The following is a 27,322-nucleotide window of genomic DNA, read 5'->3' on the forward strand; positions in this document are numbered from 1 at the left end:
TCCCACCTGATAGAGTTGACTGCTAATTCTTTGAGAGTGCCCAGGTTTGCTCTTAACCCTCCGATGCCGACAAATGCTTGATAGAAGTCGTAGGAGAGGCCAGAGGTGCCAAACATAGAGGGGTCGTCAGAGCTGATAACCAGAGGATGCCCTTCAGACATCAGCACTGCGGCTGGGTGGTTCCTCAGGTCTGCTACCAGCTTCAACACCTGAGGAGAGAGAGGGGGGGGGGGGGGAGGGAGGGAGGGAGAGGGGGGGAGAGAGAGAGGGGGGGGAGGGAGGGAGGGAGAGAGAGGGGGGGGAGAGAGATAAAAGAGAGAGAGACACAGAGAGAGGGAGAGAGAGAGGGGGGGAGATAGAGAGAGAGGGGGGAGGGAGAGAAAGGGAAGAGAGAGAGAGTGAAGAGAGGGGGGAGAAGGAGAGAGGGAAGAGATAGAGGGAAGGGAGGAGATAGAGAGGGAAGAGAGAGAGCGAGAGAGAGAGAGAGAGAGAAAGGGGGAAGAGAGAAAGAGAAAGGGAAGAGAGAGAGTGAAGAGAGAGAGAGAGAAGAAAGGGGAAGGAAGAGAGAGGGAGGAGATAGAGGGAAGGGAGGAGATAGAGGGAAGAGAGAGAGTGAGAGAGGGAAGAGAGAGAGAGGGAGAAGAGGAAGAGAGGGAGCGTGAGAGGGGGAAGGGAGAGGGAAGAGAGAGAGAGAGACTCATGGTGATATTCATGTCACACACATTCACACTCAGAAACACTGCCAGTGTGTGCACATACGCGTACAAACACACCTGGAACAGTTCATCGGTTGAATATTATTTGTTTAATTTGTAAAGCACATTGTAACGACTGTTCTAAGGGAGCAATATAAATAAAGTGTATTATTTGTAGTAGTATGGTGGTATTATGTAATATATGTTGTAATGTAGGCCTCTACTGATGCCGGTTAGATGACCTGGTTTGAGACGGGGCACAGCTCCACGGCCACCTCTCTCTTCCTGGAGAGCTCCTTGGCCAGCGGGTGGCGTGCCAGGGCGTAGCCGTGCCCGATGCGCGTGGCGTTGAACAGGAGGGCATCTAGAATATTCTCATCCACAGCCGTGCCTTCCTCATCTGTATGTGTGCGAAACACACACGGCATGCGGTCAATAATACAAGAAACACTGCAATTATCTCAGTGATGATGGTTCCATAACAGTGTGGGTACTTTGGAGTCATCGTCTGGGTCACAGCGACTGGGTCAAAGGAACACAGCGACTTTTTGGGAAATTCGCTTATTTACCCTGGAGTTAGACAGATGACAAGCAAAAGATTTTTTGAAAACTGGGCTTTTGAGGTGATGAAATCACTACGCCCAGGCAGCAGTGGTTCGGCAAAAAATTGTTCAGAGTATAATCTGCTTAGAAAACAAAATGTCAAATTCTTTTCTTTTTTCCCCCTCTCCACGTGGTAAATACACAGGTCACAACATGTTTTACAGGAACGTTTTGGAGTTGTATTTGGAGTGTATTTCGTGACTGTTGGGAACTAGGCTACACTGGCACACCTACTTCCAGTGAATGACGCTAAGCTAGGCTAACGGTGCGGCTGTTCCCTAAGGCCATGGTTAGACTAGGCGTTTTAGTTTTTGTTTTGTTGCTGAATGAATACGTTTGCTGTCCCAGTTAAATAGAAATGCCGTTTTGGCAGGAAAACGCGTTACCCTAGCGGGAACGCTGAAAAGGTGTTTTCGTTTTGGATACTCGCCAAAACTCGCCGACAACGTGTCGTGTAATCTGCACGGAGCCGCTGTTGCTCAACGCCCATGCGCAGTAGATACCGACATCTGCGTGCCCTCACCAACATCCGGTGACGACAGAGCTGTCCCAAAATTTGTTGTCAAGTTGTCAGTTGTCAGTCCAAGCTACAACAAAGTCCCGCTGGTCTCTGACAAGAACAAGTTACAGGTTGAAAAAACCCTCAGCTCAGAACTAGGCAAAATCTGCATATGGCTTGCTGATAACAAACTATCATTACACATGGGCAAAACAGAGTCCATTCTCTTCGGTTCAAATAACAAACTCAGCAAGACCGACGGCTTCTCAGTTACAGTGGGTGACAATATTGTCACAAGGAAAGAAGATATTACCTACCTGGGTTCCATCCTAGAGGCAAATCTTTCCTGTGACAAAATGGCATCCAATGTAATAAAAAAAGTTAACCAACGAACTCGATTCTTGTACCGGATCTCCTCACTGGTAAACAAGAATACCCTGAAGACTCTGGCAGGAGCACTCATTCAAGGGTACTACGACTATGCTTGCACCTCATGGTACCAAAGCACCTCAAAGGCGCTAAAAACAAAATTACAAACATCGCAAAACAAACTGGTCAGACTACTGCTTGACCTTACTCCTAGAACCCACCTCACCCCTGCCCACTTTGACAACCTAGGGTGGCTTAGAGTAGACGACAGAGTACAGCAACTTGCAATGGGCCTGGTCTACAAGGTACCCATGTACATGTCAAAATACTTCCCAAAGGTCAGTGAATACCACGATCACAACACCAGAGGGAGCTCCACAAATCATGTTAAACCCAGATTTGGCTCAAACAAGGGACTAAACACGTTTCGCAATTATGCCACATCAATGTGGAACACCCTACCCAAAGCTGTAAAGGAATGTGAATCACTACCCACTTTCAAAAACACTCTCAAAAAACACCTACGGGAGACTGCAATTCGAAACTGGCCCCTGTAAATGTCCTAACACAACCCCCTCCAATCTACAGTAAAAATTACCAAGTATGGTCTTGTCAATATTCCAATGTACAGTTTTGCTTGTACAGTTGTAGTGTCCCCCACTCCTACTACTACCCAACCCCCCTGATATCATCAGTTAGTGCTGGCTGGCTAACTAACGTGAGCTAACGTTAGCTGCTAGCCACAATGCTATACTGTTATACTGACATATTCCATTCACGTTAGCATGTAAGCTAACAAAATCGGCGCAGATGAGACTAAACTCCGCTCTTGGTGGTCAATTGTGTTGATGTTAGTTTTGTTTCATCAACAAATGAGAGGCAGAACACACAGTGAATGTATCCGTTTTGTTTATTGCACTTTCTTTGCTGAAAAATAAGTGGTACATTGGCTAAATATCTCACGGAGGCATTTAAAGATGGCGGCTTGTTGACTTTTTTTGCAGGAAGTGTATTGGCACATTCAAGTTCTGATTGGTTGAAAATTGCCTTCATGTTCGCCACCTACTGCCACCTACTGCTTTGGCATTGTACTACATCACTGTGCTCAGGTTGCAAAACGAATGTCTAACTCGGCTGCCACTACGTTGCGACCTGGAAAAGCTTGAAAACGAAACGAAACGAAAACACCCTATGTGTAACCGAGCCTACTGCATGCACAGAGAAGAAAAGGGTATGTATCTGCTTGTCTAACTCCAGGGTAGATGGCAAATAAGCTTAATTTCCCAAAAAGTTGGTGTGTTTTTTTAAGAATCTCACATAAAAATTTATTTGACTTGTTTTAGTTTTTTAGCACTGTAAGTTCAAAGTGTTAACTGTAGAAACAAACAAACACAACCTGGGGCTTCTAGTTGGCCCTGTGCTGCCCTACCTGCTTGCTTTTTTGTAGGGCAGTACTGGTATAGCAGTATAGTACATACACAGGGCTACATATATAGTGTTATATACATACACATCAGTGGAGGTTATTCCATGACAACACATGAAACACAAATTCACTCATAATTATTAGTAATTTACATATATATATATATATATATATATATATATATATATATATATATATATTAGGGATGCTCGATATTGGCTTTTTTACCGATACCGATATTCCGATATTGTCCAACTCTTAATTTCCGATACCGATATCAACCGATATCAACCGATACCGATATATGCAGGGTTTCCCCCCCCCCCCCCAAAAAACTGAATAATTTCAGGTAACTAATAATTTCACTGGATATATATATAACAAATATTGTTATTGTTTTTTTCTTTTTTTTAAACCAATACCGATATTTTCCGATATCACATTTTACTGCCGATATCGGCCGATAATATTGGTCGGTCGATAATATCGGACATCCCTAATATATATATATATATATATATATATATATATATATATATATATTTTTTTTTTTTAATTATTATTATTATTTTTTAATTTGTATTAGAAATGTTTTCCTCTGTAAAAAAATGCCAGTGAATTTATTTTTCCTTCAAAAATGGCCAAGCTCTCTGAGCTCTCTGATCAGGCCTGCAGTGCTCACATAACTGCTGTAATGCGAGCTGTCAATCACTCAAGTGCAACTTTCCCTGCACGGGTTGATCTTTTTATTCTATTATCCAATCAAAATAGGCTATTTGAGTCATCTAAGCCCCGCCCGTGCAACTTTGCGCACGCTACTCACGAACGCGGGTTGAATGATTGACAGCCCTCAACGGTCTGAGACTCAATCAGAGAGGAGCTGCGCGACATGGCATAGACCACTGCACTTCCGCGTTACATGGAGCTTGTGAGGAGGAGGGGGGCGAGAGCGCGAGGGAATCAAATGAATGCGCTGCCTTCCCCCCCGAACCTCCCATGAGCTCAAAATACCGGAAGTGGTGAGGTGGTCAATAGACCTATCTCAAACCCTGCCCTCTTTTCTTGATCCTCCAATCACAACTGTCGCTTACCTCGGACAAACAAAGGAGGATCAAGAAAAGAGGGCAGGGTTTGAGATAGGTCTATTGTTTACACTTTCCATGGGATAAAAGAACGTGTCTCGACTCGAGTCGGACTTGTCACGATGGAGAAGCTGCAATATTCAATGGAAGATGAGATCGGTCACTGCTTTGGCTGTTGTGTGGTGAGTGGATTTAAAATATATATATATTTTACAGTGATTATGAATTAATTTGCCCGCTGTGGCCTTGCGTTTGTAATACACCAACACGGTTCCCGCGGGCACCAGGTAGCCCCCAAGGACCACATGAGTCGCCCGCGGCAAGCCTTGCTTGCGTTTCTAATCAAATATTAATATCGCCGCGGGGAGGGGGGGGGGGGGCATAATCCCACGGGACAATGCATTGGGATCTTGTGTCCCCAACACTCCTCCTCTCCTCTCCTCTCCCTCTCCCTCTCCCTGTTAAATAAAGTTTTCATTCATTCATTCATTCATTGTCCTTGTGTTACATAAAACTCATTTGTGGCCTCGTGCAGAGGAAGGTGGTAAATACATGTTAGATATTCCAATGTACAGTTTTGCTGTACCATTGACTCAGAATGGTCTGTTTTATTGAAATCGTCACAGCAGTATAGTTTGTTTATACTTCAGAAGTATGATATTTAAACATGGTCCCCATAATGAATGGAAGCGAATGAGGAGCCTGACACCTGGGAGGAATGGGGGTGTTGCAGCGTTGGGGATGTTTAAAAAATATAATTTAATATATAATATAATATAATAATTTTGTGCTTCACCAAGAAATTTGGTCAGCAGCTGCCACTGATACACATGTAGAGGGCTACATATATAGTGTTATATATACATACACATGTAGAGGTGTGCAAATATATAGTGTTATATACATACACATGTAGAGGGCTACATATATAGTGTTATATATACATACACATGTAGAGGTGTGCAAATATATAGTGTTATATACACATACACATGTAGAGGGCTACATATATAGTGTTATATATACATACACATGTAGAGGTGTGCAAATATAGTGGTATATATACATACACATGTAGAGGTGTGCAAATATATAGTGTTATATATACATACACATGTAGAGGGCTACATATATAGTGTTATATATACATACACATGTAGAGGGCTACATATATAGTGTTATATATACATACACATGTAAAGGTGTGCAAATATATAGTGTTATATATACATACACATGTAGAGGGCTACATATATAGTGTTATATATACATACACATGTAGAGGTGTGCAAATATAGTGGTATATATACATACACATGTAGAGGGCTACATATATAGTGTTATATATACATACACATGTAGAGGTGTGCAAATATATAGTGTTATATATACATACACATGTAGAGGTGTGCAAATATATAGTGTTATACATACACATGTAGAGGTGTGCAAATATAGTGGTATATATACATACACATGTGTGCAAATATATAGTGTTATACATACACATGTAGAGGGCTACATATATAGTGTTATATATACATGTAGAGGGCTACATATATAGTGTTATATATACATACTCGTGTAGAGGTGTGCAATTTATAGTGGTATATATACATACACATGTAGAGGTGTACAAATATATAGTGTTATATATACATACACATGTAGTAGAGGTGTGAAAATGTAGTGGTATATATACATACACATGTAGAGGTGTGCTGCAGATATAGTGGTATATATACATACTACACATGTAGAGGTGTGCAGATATAGTGTTATATACATACACGTAGAGGTGTGTGCAGATATAGTGTTATATATACATACTACACATGTAGAGGTGTGCAGATATAGTGTTATATATACATACACATGTAGAGGTGTGCAGATATAGTGTTATATACATACACATGTAGAGGTGTGCAGATATAGTGTTATATACATACACGTAGAGGTGTGTGCGGATATAGTGTTATATATACACACATGTAGAGGTGTGCAGATATAGTGTTATATATACATACACATGTAGAGGTGTGCAGATATAGTGTTATATATACACACACATGTAGAGGTGTGCAGATATAGTGTTATATATACACACACATGTAGAGGTGTGCAGATATAGTGTTATATATACATACACATGTAGAGGTGTGCAGATATAGTGTTATATATACATACACATGTAGAGGTGTGCAGATATAGTGTTATATATACACACACATGTAGAGGTGTGCAGATATAGTGTTATATATACATACACATGTAGAGGTGTGCAGATATAGTGTTATATATACACACACATGTAGAGGTGTGCAGATATAGTGTTATATATACACACACATGTAGAGGTGTGCAGATATAGTGTTATATATACATACACATGTAGAGGTGTGCAGATATAGTGTTATATATACACACACATGTAGAGGTGTGCAGATATAGTGTTATATATACACACACATGTAGAGGTGTGTGCAGATATAGTGTTATATATACATACTACACATGTAGAGGTGTGCAGATATAGTGTTATATATACATACACACATGTAGAGGTGTGCAGATATAGTGTTATATATACACACACATGTAGAGGTGTGCAGATATAGTGTTATATATACACACACATGTAGAGGTGTGCAGATATAGTGTTATATATACACACACATGTAGAGGTGTGCAGATATAGTGTTATATATACACACACATGTAGAGGTGTGCAGATATAGTGTTATATATACATACTACACACATGTAGAGGTGTGCAGATATAGTGTTATATATACATACACACATGTAGATGTGTGCAGATATAGTGTTATATATACATACACATGTAGAGGTGTGCAGATATAGTGTTATATATACATACACACATGTAGAGGTGTGCAGATATAGTGTTATATATACATACTACACACATGTAGAGGTGTGCAGATATAGTGTTATATATACATACACACATGTAGAGGTGTGCAGATATAGTGTTATATATACATACACACATGTAGAGGTGTGCAGATATAGTGTTATATATACATACACATGTAGAGGTGTGCAGATATAGTGTTATATATACACACACATGTAGAGGTGTGCAGATATAGTGTTATATATACACACACATGTAGAGGTGTGCAGATATAGTGTTATATATACACACACATGTAGAGGTGTGCAGATATAGTGTTATATATACACACACATGTAGAGGTGTGCAGATATAGTGTTATATATACATACACATGTAGAGGTGTGCAGATATAGTGTTATATATACATACACATGTAGAGGTGTGCAGATATAGTGTTATATATACATACACATGTAGAGGTGTGCAGATATAGTGTTATATACATACACATGTAGAGGTGTGCAGATATAGTGTTATATATACACACACATGTAGAGGTGTGCAGATATAGTGTTATATATACACACACATGTAGAGGTGTGCAGATATAGTGTTATATATACACACACATGTAGAGGTGTGCAGATATAGTGTTATATATACATACACATGTAGAGGTGTGCAGATATAGTGTTATATATACACACACATGTAGAGGTGTGCAGATATAGTGTTATATATACACACACATGTAGAGGTGTGCAGATATAGTGTTATATATACACACACATGTAGAGGTGTGCAGATATAGTGTTATATATACACACACATGTAGAGGTGTGCAGATATAGTGTTATATATACACACACATGTAGAGGTGTGCAGATATAGTGTTATATATACACACACATGTAGAGGTGTGCAGATATAGTGTTATATATACATACTACACATGTAGAGGTGTGCAGATATAGTATTATATATACATACACATGTAGAGGTGTGCAGATATAGTGTTATATATACATACACACACATGTAGAGGTGTGCAGATATAGTGTTATATATACATACACACACATGTAGAGGTGTGCAGATATAGTGTTATATATACACACACATGTAGAGGTGTGCAGATATAGTGTTATATATACATACTACACATGTAGAGGTGTGCTGCAGATATAGTGGCCTATACATCAAGAGGGCATACAAAGGCAAACAGCAGTAACACAATTACCATACGCGTGCCCCATCCCCCTGTTCTGCTACAGGTTTCATCATATGATGTAATAATAACTATGTATTTGATATTTTAGAACATGGACACCCACTCACCTGTCTCCCCTGCATGAAAGAAGTAAGGCAGTGTTGCCCCGAGCTCAGACGGTAGTGAGAGTGCCTCCCTAAAAAACCACAGAGTCCTCCCACTGTCCTCCCTGCCAACCTTCAAAACACAATGTTTAATGAGTCAAACAACTCTGTACAGTGTGGTGATGAACAGCAATAAATTATTGTGAGTGTTTATTTTATTCGTGTGATATATGCAAGATGTTCGTCTTTTGTCTAACTAGTGTAGTCTCTGTTTCGGAACGGGGCAATTGCTTGGCCCCTGGTATCACTGCTTACAGCTAGGTTGGTCTTAACCCTTTCACTACCACCACACTACAGACGGTTAACCCTTTCACTACCACCACACTACCAAAGGTTAACCCTTTCACTACCACCACACTACCAAAGGGTTAACCCTTTCACTACCACCACACTACCAAAGGTTAACCCTTTCACTACCACCACACTACCAAAGGTTAACCCTTTCACTACCACCACACTACCAAAGGGTTAACCCTTTCACTACCACCACACTACCAAAGGGTTAACCCTTTCACTTGCGACAATACAGAAGGTTAACGCTTTCACTGCCACACGACAGAAGGTTAACCCTTTCACTGCCACACTACAGACAGTTGACCCTTTCACTACCACACTACAGAAGGTTAACCCTTTCACTACCACACTACAGACGGTTAACCCTTTCACTACCACACTACAGACGGTTAACCCTTTCACTACCACACCACAGAAGGTGAACCCTTTCACTACCACACTACAGAAGGTTAACCCTTTCACTACCACACTACAGAAGGTGAACCCTTTCACTACCACACTACAGAAGGTTAACCCTTTCACTACCACACTACAGACGGTTAACCCTTTCACTACCACACTACAGAAGGTTAACCCTTTCACTACCACACGACAGCAGGCGAACCCTTTCACTACCACACTACAGAAGGTTAACCCTTTCACTACCACACTACAGACGGTTAACCCTTTCACTACCACACCACAGAAGGTGAACCCTTTCACTACCACACTACAGAAGGTTAACCCTTTCACTACCACACTACAGACGGTTAACCCTTTCACTACCACACTACAGAAGGTTAACCCTTTCACCACCACACGACAGCAGGTGAACCCTTTCACTACCACACTACAGAAGGTTAACCCTTTCACTACCACACTACAGACGGTTAACCCTTTCACTACCACATTACAGAAGGTTAACCCTTTCACTACCACACTAGAGACAGTTAACCCTTTCACTACCACACTACAGAAGGTTAACCCTTTAGTCGAGTTGAGTTGTTGTATTTCAGAGAATTAAATAACGTTGAGTAAAGCGTTTCCAGCTCATCCAGTTTTGTGTTTTGATTCTTGCGCATTTTGGAGGAAAAGCTATCCGTGAAGTCTTTGATCATTCCCTTTACCGACATCCATATTATTCTGGGGTCTTGCACCGAGTTTGCATTCTCCCGTTGGAATACTATAAGAGCTTCTTTGAGTTGTGTAATGAATTCCTTGTTGTTAAGCAGCAACGAGTTAAATCGCCATCTTGGGGCTCGGGAGGATAGTATACCAAATGTACCTTTAAGGAGTAAATAACAGTGATCTGATAGTGCGTTGGGTATCATTTCCACTTCATAATTATCAAATAGTCTCTGTGATGCAAAGACATAATCTATTCTGGATAGTGTCTTATGTCTCGCAGATCGACAAGAGTACTTTCGGGTCGTGGGATTAAGTAACCGCCATAAGTCCTTTACACCTGTAATCTTTGACCAATCCTTTAATGCCTTCGATGAATTCTTTTGTTCGCTGGAAAAGGCGAGGTAAGATTTGTCTATCCTTGGGTTCCAGATGGCATTAAAATCCGCTCCTATTATAAATGAGTAATCGGGAATGTCTAACATTGCATTGGTTAGTGTAGTGAAGAAATCTTCTTCGTACAAATTTGGGGCGTATACCGCTATCAACGCTATTTTCCTGTTCTTATGTTCAATCTTAGCTATAGTTATCCGACCTTCTACATCAGACCATACTCCCTTTAGTACAATATTCAACTTACGTTTAACGACTATTGCTACACCCCGAGTTCTCGTACCAATAGAGGAGTGACTGATATTATGGTATATGTTGTCCGCTAATTTACCTATGTCTTTCCCTAGAATGTGTGTTTCGCTTAGCAGAGCAATGTCCACATGTTCTTTTTTCATCAGTGTGAGCACGCTTTTGCGTTTAAGTTGGTTATTTATTCCCCCGGTGTTCCATATCATTATATTCAAACTAGCCATAGTCTATACATGTTGCATTGTAATTTTTGGTAATGCTTCTAGAGTGCGAGGCAATACTAGATATACATCCCACTAGTGAGGTCCCGTTGAGAGCCGAGCTTAAAAACATACATATATATAAATAAAAATCCCCTACCCTTCCCTCCCACCGAGAGTCGTACAGGATTGTGTTCCATGAACACAACCTTTGCGTATGACTCTCTCCCTTGCACCACCGGATATCCCAGAATGATCCAATTGTCCTTAACATTCCTATGTATACCATAGGATCTAACACTCTAAATTCTACCATAAGTAGAATGTCGACTGTGGCTTGGCCACTTACCCGTAAAAAATAAATAAATAAAAATTTAAATGAGATAAACTAAAAATAAAGACCAAAAATAAGCTTCAATTGTCATGCCTTACCTAAATCAAGTTAACGTACTAAAAATAGAGATCAATGACATATACAGACAACAATCGGAAATACAAATACGCAGCACAAGACAACAGCAGTACTCCCATGGTTCCAAACCCAGCCACCTATTAGCCATGCGATTAAGAATTAATGCAACATTTGCAGATATAACTACCATTAGAGCACAACAAGTACTTGTAACAGATCCGGTAAAAATAAACGATACATTCAAAGTATTCTACTCCGATTTATATAAATCAGAAATGACCTTCGATCAAAACAAAATGGACACATATCTTAATCAAATTATTCTCCCTAAACTTTCAGAGGATGACGCTAAACAGTTAGAAATACCGATCACACTAGAGGAACTCAAGATGGCCATAACCGCAATGAAAAGTGGTAAGGCTCCAGGAAGAGACGGTTTCCCATCAGAAATGTACCTTTCTTGTTGGGACATAATTGGCCCCTTATTACTAAATATGATCTTATACTCAGTCAAGGAGGGGAACTTCCATAAAACCGACAATATTGCACTCATAACAGTCCTCCTTAAAAAAGACAAAGACCCCAACGAGTGCGGTAGTTATAGACCTGTAAGCCTCCTCGGAACAGATATCAAACTGTACTCTAAGGTATTAGCCATCAGATTACAAAAGCATATGACGTCTTTAGTTCACCCGGACCAAACTGGCTTCATAGGAGGCCGCCTGATCACTGAGAACACAAGACGTATACTGCACGTACTTGATGCCGACAAAGAGGACACCATACCTAAGGCGATGCTGTCCCTGGATGCTATGAAGGCCTTTGACAGGCTGGAATGGTCGTATCTGTGGGCAGTGCTAGAAAGGATGGGGTTAGGAAAAGGATTCATCGATATGATTAAAGTATTATACAAAGACCCATCGGCCATGATTATAACAGGCACAATCATCTCTGAAATATTTCCGGTATCACGCTCTGCCAGACAGGGTTGTCCTCTTAGTCCCGGTCTGTTCAATCTATCATTAGAGCCGTTAGCACAATATATAAGACAATCCCAATCCATAGAACCTATCGTAATCAAGGGCACACAACAAAAAATTTGTTTATATGCGGACGATGTAATATTGTTCATGAAAAACCCCAACACCACATTGCCTCATCTGCTCAAGTTGATTGAGGACTTTGGTGATTTATCGGGATTTAAGATAAATTGGCCGAAGTCGGCTTTCCTTCCACTTAACACCCCTGCAAAAAAAGATACAACCCTCCCAGGACAGATACCGATGGTAAAACATTTCAGATGCTTGGGAGTGGAAATATTCCCTACCATAAGACAAACGGTGAAGCACAACTACACAAAAATCCAAAACAAAATCAAAGACGACCTCGATAGATGGGCAAAACTTAAGAACACAGTACAAGCACGGATATCAATAGTTAAGATGGATGTACTACCTAAAATCAACTTCTTCTGTTCAATGCTACCGTTACCCCCTCCAGAGGGTTACTGGAAAAGATTACACTCCTCCACATACAAATTTATTTGGAATAACAAACCACCACGTATAAAAAGATCCACCGCACAGAGAAATAAAGCAGATGGTGGCATGGCATTTCCAGATTTTTTCCTATATTTTAAGGCGTACTCATTAAGTCCATTGACAACATGGTTTGACTCCCAAGCATTAGCATCTTGGAGGAAAATAGAAGAAAACATAGTAGCCCCACATAGACTGAAGGACATAGCATACACTAAACTACCAATCAAGCACTGTGAACGAAAATGTGGCCCCATAATTACTCATGCGATCCGGATATGGCGTGAATCACAAAAAAAAAATCCTAACCCACAAGAATGGCACAATCATACTCCCTTATTCAATAACAATGCTCTCTTAATTGGAAAACGACCTATAAGATTCCCTATATGGGAAGAGCAAGGCATACACTCATTAGGGGATATTTTTAACAAACAGGGTTTTTGTAGTGATAAAGAAATACGCAAAAAATTTAATCTCACCAAGTCCACATGGCTTTTTCACAAACAGTTAGAGCTATGTTTGAAGTCTCACGGTGTTCCATTAGACAGACCAATTGAACACCACAGATACCACAAATTCTTCTACTCAAGAGAGACATCGAGAGGTTTTGTTTCAGAATTTTATCATCAATTACTAACGTCCTCGTATGAAACCCTCCAACTTGACTCTGTCTGGAGGAGGGATATACCAGACCTGGAAAACGACTTTGATTGGCAAGGAGCCTGGGCAAATGTCCGACTTACATCAAGGAACCCGGATCATCAACAAATCAATCTTAACTATATTCACAGGACATACTTGACTCCTATAAGACTGTGCCGAATGGGGCTCAAACAAGATTCCAAATGCACCCAATGTACAAATGGGGACGAAGGGACATTTATGCACATGTATTGGGACTGCTCACCAGTTAAGGCATTCTGGAAAGATGTGACCCAACAAATATCAAAACTCGTATCTTGGAATATACCTGTACACCCCTCGGTATTGCTGTTGAATGATGTTTTTGAGTTTGCAGTGAATCCACAGCTAAAGAGATTGGTTTTATCGGGTATCACAGTAGCCAAAAAGCTGATCGCATCACGCTGGTTTCAACCGGAAAAAATGTGCCGTAAAGTTTGGTTTCTTACATATCTCGATGTAATTTACCATGAAATATCTACAGCAAGAATTCTGGGTCTCAATGAATCCAAAATGTCAATGTGGTTAGAAGTGGTGGAGAGAATAAAAGCTAGCTTATAATGGTAGTGTCTGGTTAGGTGCGAGGGATAGTGGAGGTACTTCTCAAGGTGGGGTCCGGGAGGGGGGGGGTTCGAGCTGAGCATATGTATGTAGGTTTTTTTTTTTAGATAACAGGTATTATGGGTATATCTTATATAAAACAACTAACCAAAAGGTGATCCCATTGGATGTGCCCTGACAATTAATGCTTGTATATCTTATCGTGTGTTGTCATGTTTGTTTATATGTTTGTTTAAAAAAGAATAAAAAAATAAAATACAAAAGAAGGTTAACCCTTTCACTACCACACTACAGACGGTTAACCCTTTCACTACCACATTACAGAAGGTTAACCCTTTCACTACCACACTAGAGACAGTTAACCCTTTCACTACCACACTACAGATGGTTAACCCTTTCACTACCACACTGTGAAAGGGTTATGTTTTCGTCTTGTTATAATCTATCCATCTATATTACCAACGTAGTGATTCCTAACTAATATAAAAAATAGATAAAGTTATTATTAATATAAATTGTTGTTGGGTAGGAAATCTGATTTTATTATAGTTTATTGTTGCTTTCTGATGAACTATTGTGGTGTGTGAGTGTTCTCACCAGGTCAAATCCAGCAACAACGTCCGGGAAATCTCTCTGCATCTGAATGGCTTCCTTCACAACCGCTTTGACCTGAGACACACTCAGAGCCCTGAAAGGAGGAGCAACAGTTTGACCTTTGACCTGATACACACTCAGAGCCCTGAAAGGAAGAGCAACAGTTTGACCTTTGACCTGATACACACTCAGAGCCCTGAAAGGAGGAGCAACAGTTTGACCTTTGACCTGATACACACTCAGAGCCCTGAAAGGAGGAGCAACAGTTTTTATTTTCTAAGTTGGATTTGAAAAGATGACACATACTTTTGGAATTGGAATAAATAGTTTATTTAACTCGCTATTTTTGGGGGCAAAGGTTATCCATATGTAACTAAATAACCGGATTACATTTGACTGAGTTTGAGAAATGGAGTAATAGCTACATTTCTGATTCCAGTTATGTATAATTAGAGATGTCCGATATTATCGGCCTACCGATATTGCCATTAAAATGTAATATTCGGAAATTATTGGTATCGGTTTTCCGGTATTGGTTTTTATTTTTTATTTAATTGAACCTTTATTTACCCAGGCAAGCAAGTAAGAACAAATTCTTATTTTATTCATTGTCAAAAGTATGCATAATGTTATGTTAATTCCACCACAAGAGATATGTAATGTTAATTACCTGAAATTAGGGATGTCCGATATTATCGGCCTACCGATATTATCGACCGATATTGGCATTCAAATGTGATATCGGAAAATATCGGTATCGGTTTAAAAAAAAGATTTTCAATTTTTTTTTACATTTCTATAACCTTTATTTACCCAGGCAAGCAAGTAAGAACAAATTCTGATTTTATTTATTGTCAAAAGTATGCATAATGTTGTGTTAATTCCACAACAAGAGATATGTAATGTTAATTACCTGAAATTATTCCGTTTTTGGGTCGGGGGGGAAACCCTGCATATATCGGTATCGGTTGATATCGGTTGATATCGGTATCGGAAATTAAGAGTTGGACAATATCGGATATCGGTAAAAAAGCCAATATCGAACATCCCTACTTATAATGGATGATATTCTTCCACACTGTGTCATCTTTATTCATGTTGATACTAGGCGCAGTACCTGTGGCCAGTGATTATTACACGAGCCCCGAGGAAGTCCGGGTGATCTGCCATAAAGTGGTTGGTGACTTCTTGAAAAGTGTTCAGAGTCCAGACTTTATCGTGGATGTTTCCGTCGAGCTCATAGGTCTGTAGAGTGGAGAGAGTCGATACACATCACAACCTGTTAAGCTGTAAGGTCCCCTTATAAGGGGACCCTGCTTTTCTTTATCATAAATCGATCAAGAGACCGTATTAGATCCCCATGTGGGGTATCATTGGAAAGCCACACTAATTGGCTACAACCCTGTCCAAATTTTTTTATTGACAGAGCTAGAGCCCCGGGAGTCGGGGGTGGTAATGTGTACTTTAGCGCACATATCGGCATGTAACTCGAGAACCGCTGAACGGATTTTGTCACCTGAAAGGGCAATCAACAGGCAACAAATAGTGCTTTAATTCTATATATATTGTATTCAAAGAAATGCACACTAGAGGTCGGCAAAGTGGCGCGTCGCGAATCGTCCTCAAGAGGGCCCACATTTGGCCATAATAAGGTCAAGGTCAAGTTCAAGGTCAAATATGAATTTATAATTCAAATGGATTATAATTTATTACTGTATCTACAAATCCTTCTGTTTAATCATCTTCCCTTTATTCATTTGCTTCGATTTTGAGCTGAATGAGCTCAGTGAGCGAAATCTCTAGCACCGCAATTGTAACATGGTGTTATTCACCGGCACAGATGCAAAATAAAATCATAATTTATATTCTCCTTTTTTTATTACAATTTACTCAAGCCTAGTAACAGACACAATATTTCTGACACTGGGAATACATACCCTAGATGTTCCTAGATACCAAGAACATGCAAATTGACCTTGTAGAAGTGGAGCAATCTTCCATTTACTTAGGCATGTACCTTTAGGCAACATTTCTGAAAATAGGGCTACAGCTTAACAGGATTATATATCTGAGCCATTCGGAATCACCATAGAATTATAGAATCTTTATCCATATTTCATTATCCTGATCATTTCCGCCCTGTAGAGACAACTATAAGTCAATTGTTTATCTTGCTCTAGTGTCAGGTTGAAAGATTTAGGTGACTTCTGACCTTGCCTGTGGTGTTCACTAGATCAGCGGTTCTCAAACTATGGGTCGCAACCCAAAGTGGGGTCGTGGGTAGGTGACAGTGGGGTCGGCGCATTGGCAAAAAATATATATATATACTGCATATATATATATATTTTATTTGTATGTTCTGGCAACATATTTTGGCTAAATATGCCTCATTTTATAAATGTGTATTGATAACATAGTGCTGTAATAAAATTGTCTATAAAAAAGTGGAAAGTGGACATTTACCGGGGCCAGTTTTGAATTGCAGTCTCCCGTAGGTGCTTTTTTAGAGCGGTTTTGAATGTGGGTAGGGATTCACATTCCTTTACAGCTGTGGGTAGTGCGTTCCACATTGTTGTGGCATAATTGTGAAATGTGTTTAGTCCCTTGTTTGAGCCGAATCTGGGTTGAACATGATTTGTGGAACTCCCTCTGGTGTTGTGGTCGTGGAATTCACTGACCTTTGGGAAGTATTTCGACATGTACATGGGTACCTTAGTGGTGTAGTGTATCTTGTAGACCAGGCCCATTGTAAGTTGCTGTACTCTGTCGTCTAGTCTAAGCCATCCTAGGTTGTCAAAGTGGACAGGGGTGAGGTGGGTTTTAGGATTAAGGCCAAGCAGTAGTCTGACCAGTTTGTTTTGTGATGTTTGTAATCTTGTTTTTAGTGCTGTAGGCACCATAATGGAAGTCTCAGTATTCTCTTTTGGTGTTGTATTATTAGTTGTACTATCACTTTAGGTGGTGGGCGTGTTCACAGGGGTTTGGCGGTGATGGGAGTGTTCTTATGGAACTTTCATTCACCTTTTCACGGTGTTGACAGTTTACGGAAAGAGGGGGTGAGATGGGAGCGCATCATTTCTTTATTTTTATTTTATCCACTTTTTCTCCTCTTTTTCTATTTTTCTCCCATCCCAATTTCGCTGTGCCAATTCTCCCCTCCCCTGTCTTGAATGTTGCTCGCCTATGCCTCCCACTGGTCGGCTGTAGGGAGGATAGAAGCCTTGCATCACGTGTCCCCTCCAATACACGAGGAGGCAGCCTGTTACATCTTTTCACCTGCCAGCGCGGACTCTCAGTGGCGAGGTGTAACGTGTGGGAGGCTCACACTACCCCCGCCATTTCCTGTCTCTGCTGTGCAGGCGTCCCCCAACCGACCTGTAGGAGTCGCTGTCCACAACGTCCAGATTACCACCCATCGACTTCCACCCGCTAACTCTGCCAATTGAGCCAGTATGACGGCCGGCCCAAGCCGGAGGCAACGCAGACGGCCGGAGTCGAACCCGGTGTCTCTTGCATTGGTGACGAGCGCAATGTCCGTTGCGCCACCCAGCCGCCTGCGCATAATTTCTTTTGACTGCGAGAACGCAAGATAGTTTATAAGAACGTGAACGTGAACATGAACGCAAGATAGTATCATTAGAACGCATCAGTATCAGTATATTAGTGTATGTAATTAAGTGTATTTTGTTTGTTTCTTGAAGCGAAGGAATAAAAGCTTGAAAAGCATATTCTGGACGTGGAACGGAGTTATTTCACTACGCACGTCAAAGTGTTTGTATCTCCTGTGCTTAGCCCCTCTGCACGGCTTGTTTATGACAGCCTACTGCCGCAACAAGTGCCTTCGAGGTGCTTTGGTACCATGAGGTGCAAGCATAGTCGTAGTACCCTTTAACACTTCGAATGCCAGCAACGCGTTTTGTCGTTAGTTTATGCCGCCCTTTGAATGCCACCAACGCTATATAGCGTTTGTTTGTCATATTTTTTTTTATTGGCGATTTGAATTCATATTTCATCAATCGAGCCTCACGCTAGTGTTGCAGAGTCTCTCTGAGCTCAATTGGGAAGATACCGCCCCCTATCGTCTCTCCCTGTGTAACTGCACCCCATGAGTTTAGACTGATGGGGGGGGGGGGGGGGGGGGGCGGGCCAGTTTCCTCATTTTACTTTTCCCTCAAGCCAACTGAAGAGATCCATTGTGATCACCGGCCCGGAAAACGCGTGGATTCTGTATTTACAGTACCCAACGCTGAATCAATAAACGCGATCAATATTTGGAATGGCGATCAGGAATTGGAATAATCTTTTTGGATAACATCTGATATGAGGTAAGGAATTTATTTGACCAGTTTTAGGACAATCAGAGCTTTTTTCACAGAGATATCAGCGTTTGCCCTATCTGTGTGTGTGTGTGTGTGCGCGCTGATCAGGAAATGAGAGAATCGATATTTCAGCCCGCTTCTATAGCGTGCATAAGTACACATATATATTTATAACGTTTTTGTGTATACCAGAATATTCCAGTAAATGCTGATTATCACGGAATCTTTATATTTTCCTTGAAAAAGAGGGCTTTTCAAAATGCTATAAAACGGAAATGAAGTGATTAAAAAACAATCCGTTTGGACAATGTTGACTGCAAACAAGTCATTGATAAACGACGGGCAGATTAGACACATAGCCATAATTTAAGACAGAGATTATGCGTTCACAACGCTATCGTTGAAGTGGCTGGTGGCATTCAGACACATTTTACCATGTTAACCAGTGGCACTGGAAGTGTTAATGAGTGCTCCTGTTAGAGTCTTCAGGTTATTCGGTACAAGAATCTTATTCGTTGGTTGACTTTTTTTATTACATTGGTTGCCATTTTTCACAGGAAAGATTTGACTCTAGGATGGAACCCAGATATGTAATTTCATCTTTCCTTGTGACAATATTGTCACCCACTGTAACAGAGAAGCCGTCGGTCTTGCTGAGTTTGTTATTTGATCCAAAGAGAATGGACTCTGTTTTACCCAGGTGTAGTGATAGTTTGTTATCAGCGAGCCAGGTGCAGATTCTGCCTAGTTCAGAGCTGAGAGCTTTTTCAACCTGTAACTTGTCCCTGTCAGAGACCAGCAGGGCTGAGTCGCCCGCGAACAGGAACAAGTTGCAATCACAAGCTGACGACATCCATTTGCATAAATTAGGAACAGTAGCGGTCCTAGTATGCTTCCTTGTGGAACACCACAGCTCACTGTGAGGGGGGGGGGATAGTGTACCGTTTACCTCTACCATCTGTTCTCTCCCCTCCAGGTAGGATTGCATCCAGCTCACTGCTGAAGTATCAAAACCAATTGCTTTTAGCTTGTCAATCAGAATGGAGTGATTTACAGTGTCAAAAGCCTTTTGGAGGTCCAGCATGACCATGCCGCAGTATTTGCCTGCGTCCAAATGTGGTCGTTCAAATAGAGAAGGCATGTGTCAGTGGAGTGGGATGTTCTGAAGCCAGATTGGAATTCGTAGATTAGTTTTTTTTTCTCTGGGTTCTTTTCGACCTGTTCGTAGGCAATTTTTTCCATGGCTTTCGAGATGGAGGTAAGAATAGAAACAGGGCGGTAGTTGCCTGGGTCTAATTTGCTGCCTTTTTTGAAGTCTTTGGGGACGTGTCCCTGTTTTATGGAGAGGTTTATTATGTGGGTGATGACTGGGGTGATGGCGGCTGCTGAGTCTCTGAGGAATTTGGAGGGGATATTGTCATGGCCGGTGGCCTTGTTAGGTTGAAGGGCGCTCAGTTGTTTTAGTACCTCAGCTGTTGTTACCATTTCTAGTTTGAAATCGTTTTTTCTGCAGCCTAGTTGGTTGTTGAGTAATTTCCAAAGTTCACAGGTTTGTTTTAGTTTTCCTCAGTTTTGTCATTGATGAAATTTTTTTGTGCAGATTTGATCATGGTGTTTACATCGTTTCTTAGTCGGTTTCTTTGCTGTTTGAGTTCAACCACGTGGGCTTGGAGATCACTGTTTGAGCTTTTGGCAAGCTTTGACTGACTTTTATAAAGTTCCGAGCATTTCTTGGTTTTCATAGCGGTCAGTATGTCAGCGTGCATCCATGGCTCAGCGCGATTTTTAACCCTGGTGACCCTAAGACTTCCTAGTCTTAGAAGTGTGATAAATACGGGCCCACATCCATTGATGAGTGGTTTTAAATAATCATGAAGTGAACACAAACCCTCGATAGACCACTCCTAAGTTCCAGATACATGATGTTGTCGTTGTAGAGTTCTTCTAAACCCCGGTAGAGATAGTCCTTAAGCACAGGAGCGTGAGTGACCAAGCCAGCAGCTGTGATGAAGGCCTTTTCAAACTTCTCCCACACAATAGCCTGGCTTGGGTAGGCTGTGTCTGGGTCCTCTGTGAACAATGTGAGGGTCTGCATTAAACTGATACAAAACAAAACAGAACACCGTCAAGACACTTAACCCTTTCACTACCACACTACCAAATAGTTAACCCTTTCACTGCGACAATACATAGGTTAACCCTTTCACTGCCATACACAACAAATGGTTAACCCTTTCACTACCACACCACATAAGGTTAACCCTTTAACTACCACACTACAGACGGTTAACCGCAACTTAGGAAATTAACAAGCGTGAGTTTACCTGCCCAGTAGAAATAGCGAGCTCTACATCACTTCTCAAGCACAAGAAGGTTTTCCACAGTCTCCCAGAGGCACCAGCGGTTTTAAGTTGAAGGGGGAAAAAAAATATATTTAATACAGTATACGTATATTATATATATTTCCCAGCCTGTGATCAGCAGGTGGTTTTGCACATTGTGTGTACTGTGGCAGATATCATCCCCCGTCCCATGGCTACGTGAAGGATGGGAGATACTACTGCCACGGGCAGAGGAGAAGCAATTAGGCAGCTGATTAGGACTGATAGAACACACCTGTGCACCACGAGATCAACCACATCCCTCACACACACAACACACCAGACACACATAACATAAAACACTAGGACAGACAGAGTATGGCTGAGTGGAGGTGAGGAAGGAGCGGAGTACAGAGAGAGAGAGATTGTTATACAGAGTTTGTGAGGTGAGAGGTAGTTGAGAGGAGAGGTGAAGGTACCTCGTTGGTACTAGACCCTGGACTGGCTGAGAAACCCCCTTGTGTAACTGACCCTGGACCGGAAGACAAACCATGAGACTCCTGAGTATTGAACAATCCCTTTTTTGTACGAGAGCCTGTTTTGTGTTTTTGACCTTGGACTGTTATACGACTACTCTAATTGCCCATCGGAATATATATGCCTAATTCAATAATATATATTTTATTGATTGAAATTGCGTTCGTGTGGACAATTGAATTTGTTTGTTTTTTAACCGTGACGAGTCTGAACACCACCAGGCTCGTCACAGTACCTTATGACGAGGAACGCAATGGTGGTGTTAGTTTTCCAATGTGATCCCCGGGAACGCCCCTTGGCAGGGCCAAAAAAATACGATTGGTTGTTAAAATCAGGCTGAATCTTAACAACCAATCAGAGGCTGGGACATTCTTTTTTCTTTTCTTTCTTCTTTAAATTAAGCGTAAAGCTGCTGGTGGCTCTGGAAGTCTGGAAACACCTTTGTGCTTGAAAAGTGATGCAGATGCAGAGCTTGCTCTGTTCACCTGCTCTGGGCAGGTAAAAAAAAGTATCTGTGAACATAAACCACTCTCGCCTACGGCTAGAAATCCTCCAGAAAAAAAACCCAAAAGATTATAATCATACCCAAATGAGCTTTATATTCTCCTATTATTAACAGGCCTGAACCAGCATTTAAACATCGTATGGACCCACAAAGTCATCGTCCCATTCATTATTGATGGAGCAGCCCATCCAGATGTTTACATCCAGGTGACATCACACTTTTGAGGATTCTCTCTCTAATTTCTAGCGTCAGGAGGGAGTGGGGCATGTTCACAACTATTGATTAGACCATACTATTGATTAGTCTTCCCATATGAAAATAAACGATAGTAACACTATAGTTATACTATAGCATTTTTCCTGCATGCACCAATTACAGTCAATTACTATAGAAATGTAGCATTTTGATGGTAAAACCACAGGAGTATTAGTGATTCTCCATAGATTATAATATTCCACTACGGAAATACTATGATGAATCACTACAGTATTTCTGTGGTAAATCTATTGTGTGTATGAAAAGACAACAAGAGTACTATAGGTTTTACTATAGTTCATTTTTAAATGGGCTGGGGCACAAGAATAAAATGTGAATTCTTAAAATGGGTGGAATTCCCCTTTAACCACGTGTTATGTGGGTCCCTCCCTAGATGCATGGTATCTTATTCAACCTGTTGTCAAAGTCTGTAGGATCCTCCATTTTGGCTCTAATGGCCTCCAACAGTTGCCAGTAGAAGCAGTCCCAGGTAGGGAAGGGCCGCCGACTGGAGAACAGGAAGCGGACGGAGTTGTCCCACTTGAAGCAGATGTAGCAGTGTGGCCTGTAAGTGACGTTCCTCACCAGCCAATCAACACTGACCAAGGACGAGCTGTGGATGTGGAGGGCTCCGCCTGTTACCAAGACAACAACAACAACACAGACGTGGGGGTGCAGAAGCATAGAGATAAAAACGTGTTGTTTTTTCTACAAGTATAGAATATAGACCACTGCACTTCCGCTTTACGTTGAGCTCATGGGAGAGAGAGCGGGTGAAATGAATGAATGTGGATGAGAGCCTTGACATTAAAGGAACACGCCAACTTTGGGGGAAATTCGCTTATTTTCCATCTACCCTGGAGTCAGACAAGCAGATATATACCCTTTTCTTCTCTGTCGGCTACATGCATTAGGCTTAGGGAACAGCCGCACTGTTAACCTAGCTTAAGTCAAGAGTCAAGTCAAGTCAAGTCAAGTCAAGAGTTTTATTTGTCACGGCATACAAGCATACAGTGAAATGCGGGGGGGGGGGTCATGCCCGCAGCGATTGTGCAATAATACAAGTAATAGGAATAAGACATAACAGGTATAATGTACATAAAGTTTACAAAAAGCATGGTAAAGACATGCTAAGGTCCTGCAGATGAGGCACTGGGTCTTATGTACACTAACACTACTATACAATACTATACTATACAATATACAGTTATACTATATATCCTTATGCTATCTTGCTATATCCATCTATTTACTATACAAGAACCACTCCCGTTCTTTATTTTTTATTTTTTTAGGTGACCTTTCCATTGTGTAAAGTGACCGTTGAGTGTGAGCGTGTGCAGCATGTGTGTGTGTGTTCATGTTAAAGTGGCTGCTAGTGTGTGAGTGTATACAGTATGTGTGTTGTGTGTGTGCTCATGTGTGCTTGTGTGTGGAGAGTTCAGTGTTCAAGACACTGATGGCCTAGGGGAAGAAGCTGAGCCGAAGTCTCTCTGTCCTAGTTTCTGGTGTGCGCAGGCGTTTGCAGCTTGAACAGGCTGTTGTTGGGGTGATGAGGATCTTTCATTATTCTGCAGGTTCTGGATTTGCACCTCTTGTTATATAAGACCTGCAGGGGTGGTAGTGCAATACCCGTAGTACGCTCAGCTGAGCGCACCACTCTCTGTAGGGCCTTCTTGTCCTATGCCTTGCTGTTTCCATACCAGGCAGGCAGTGATGTTTCCAGTCAAGATGCTCTCTACAGCTCCGGAGTAGAAGGACTGGAGTATCTTCCCCGATACTCTGAACTTCCTTAACTGTCTCAGGTGGTAGATGTGCTGCTTCACCTTTTTTACGACTGAATCTGTGTGTGTTGTCCATGTCAGGTCCTCTGATATGTGGACCCCCAGGTACTTAAAGCTGCTCACCCTGTCCACAGTAGCCCCGTTTATCCACAGTGGTGTGTGTGTCCCCTGCTGTGTTCTCCTATAATCCACGATCAGCTCCTTGGTTTTACCAATGTTCAGGAGCAGGCTGTTGTCCTGACACCAGCGTTCCAGTACATCAACCTCCTCCCGGTAGGCCTTCTCGTCGTTGTCAGAGATCAGCCCCACCACCACTGTGTCGTCCGCAAACTTCACTATGGAGTTGGAGCTGAACTTGGCCACACAGTCATGTGTGTAGAGTGAATACAGCAGGGGGCTCAGAACACAGCCCTGGGGGGACCCGATACTCAGGGTGATGGTGTTGGAGGTCTGACCCCCCCCCACCCTGACCGCCTGAGGCCTTTCACTCAGATAGTCCAGTATCCAGGCGCTCAGAGCGGAGCTCAGACCCAGCTCAATCAGCTTGTCCACCAGTCTGGTGGGGACTATGGTGTTGAACGCTGAGCTATAGTCAATGAACAACAGTCTCACATAGCCCCCCTTCTGGCTGTCTAGCTGAGAGAGGGTGCTGTGAAGTACCTGAGAGACAGCACCGTCAGTGGACCTGTTTGACCTGTATGCAAATTGCAAAGGGTCCATATCACTGGGGAGGGAGGCACAAATGTAATCCTTAACCAGCCTCTCAAAACATTTCATGACCACAGAGGTGAGTACCACCGGTCTGTAGTCATTAAGACCTGCTGGGGAGGATTTTTTTGGTACCGGGATTATAGTGGACACCTTGAAGCAGGCAGGGACCACGGACTCAGCCAGGGATAGATTGAATATGGTGGTGAACACTGGGGCTAGCTGGTTAGCACAGGACTTAAGTATCCGTCCTGTTATCCCATCTGGGCCAGCTGCTTTTCTGGTGTTCACCCGCATAAATACTCTTCTCACACTGTGTTCCATCAATGAGAGAGTGCCCCCCCCCCTCCACGACGACCGTTGCGTCAGTGAGGTCGTTAGCCGGTGAGCTAGCGTCACCACTGTTTGCACCGAACCGCGCGTAAAAGGAGTTGAGTTGGTCCACGAGAGAGGCGTCGGCACTCCCCATTGAGGGGCCGCTGACTTTGTAGTCAGTTATTGTCCGTAGTCCTCGCCATAAACCTCTTGTGTCGTTCTGGGCAATTTGTGCCTCCATCTTGCCAGCGTATGTCCACTTAGCAAGCTTTGCAGCCTTGTGCAGAGTATAGACTGTAGCCTTATACTCATCCATATTTCCTGACACTCTGCCCAGGTTATAAGCAGTGGTGCGAGCATTCAAGGCCACTCGGATAGTACTGTCAACCCACGGTTTCTGGTTCGGGAAGACCCAAACCATCTTCGTGGGTACAATGCTATCCGCTAGTGTTGTTATGAAACTGACAACAACATCAGCAAACTCACTGACATCACTGGAGCTCGCCTGAAGCATCCCCCAGTCGTCGTCATCGAGTGCGTCCTGTAGCATGGCCTTTGATTGGTCGGACCACTTCTTTACCTCACGTGACACGACAGCGTCATTCACTGGAAGTAGGTGTGCCAGTGTAGCCTAGTTCCCAACATTCACGAAATACACTCCAAATACAACTCCAAAACTTTCCTGTAAAACATGTTGTGACCTGTGTATTTACCACGTGGAGAAAAAATAAATAATAATTGTTTTCTAAGCAGATACTCTGAACAATTTTTGCCGAACCACTGCTGCCTGGGCGCAGTGATTTCATCACCTCAAAAGCCCAGTTTTTCAAAAAAACAACAGGGCTTTTGAGGTGATGAAATCACTGCGCCCAGGCAGCAGTGGTTCGGCAAAAAAAATTCAGAGTATATACTGTATCTGCTTAGAAAACTAAAAAGTCTAATTATTAAAAAAAAAAAAACTCCAGATCTAGGTTTATCAATCTGCACATGCAGAGTTGGGGAGTAGGTGCGACTATAGCTCGGCCGAGAAAGTGCAGATCGACTTGGGATTGGTCTCTCCGTGTTCAGGAGACTCAGGCGTATAAAAGTCTATTGGACCATGTCTCCAGCGCCCCCACAGCCGTAGCTACATCCACTTAATGTCGAGGCTCTCATCCACATTCATACATTTTCTCCCCCTGCTCTCTCCTCCATGATTTCAGAATCCCGGAAGTGTTGCGGTGGTCTATTAGGGAACAGCTTGGACCCAAGTGTATTTCCTTCTGCAGTGTTTGTTTGCTAACGTCAATATAGCTGACTGGAAATTAAATAAATAAATAAATTGATAATTTAGAATGTTTATGTTGTAAAGTTGAGACTATTGACACCCCTTGGTATTATGTTGATACTTTACTGTAAGAGTTTCAAAATTTTCAATAAGAAATTATACTGTATATATACTGTATATATATATATTTTTTTTTTATACAAAATCCCTTTATCTCTCTTCCCCAGAGCCATCACCACCCTGAACTCTAACATGAACTAATAATTCACCTTTAGTCCACACTGTGCAACATCCTACCCCTCAAGTGCAATATCCACAGTGCAATACCCACCCACTACCGTCTGACACTGTGATTGTTATTTGTGTATTGT

The 27,322-nt window shown here is 41.9% G+C and overlaps 1 protein-coding gene across 1 annotated transcript in view; it reads right to left on the reverse strand.

The window, feature by feature from the left end:
* Positions 1 to 27,322, reverse strand: part of ada2b (adenosine deaminase 2b) — a 34,711-nt gene that overhangs the window by 1,480 nt on the left and 5,909 nt on the right. The window contains exons 3-9 of the mRNA XM_084330370.1: positions 23,293 to 23,512; positions 21,148 to 21,358; positions 16,058 to 16,185; positions 14,944 to 15,034; positions 8,876 to 8,984; positions 938 to 1,095; positions 7 to 209 (exon numbers count right to left, since the gene is read on the reverse strand). Of these exons, the coding sequence (XP_084186496.1) occupies positions 7 to 209; positions 938 to 1,095; positions 8,876 to 8,984; positions 14,944 to 15,034; positions 16,058 to 16,185; positions 21,148 to 21,358; positions 23,293 to 23,512 (1,120 nt within the window). The remainder of the gene's footprint in view (positions 1 to 6; positions 210 to 937; positions 1,096 to 8,875; positions 8,985 to 14,943; positions 15,035 to 16,057; positions 16,186 to 21,147; positions 21,359 to 23,292; positions 23,513 to 27,322) is intronic.

The sequence above is a fragment of the Notolepis coatsorum genome (genome assembly GCF_963971535.1).
Source record: "Notolepis coatsorum genome assembly, chromosome: 15".
In the NCBI taxonomy this organism is placed as follows: domain Eukaryota; kingdom Metazoa; phylum Chordata; class Actinopteri; order Aulopiformes; family Paralepididae; genus Notolepis; species Notolepis coatsorum.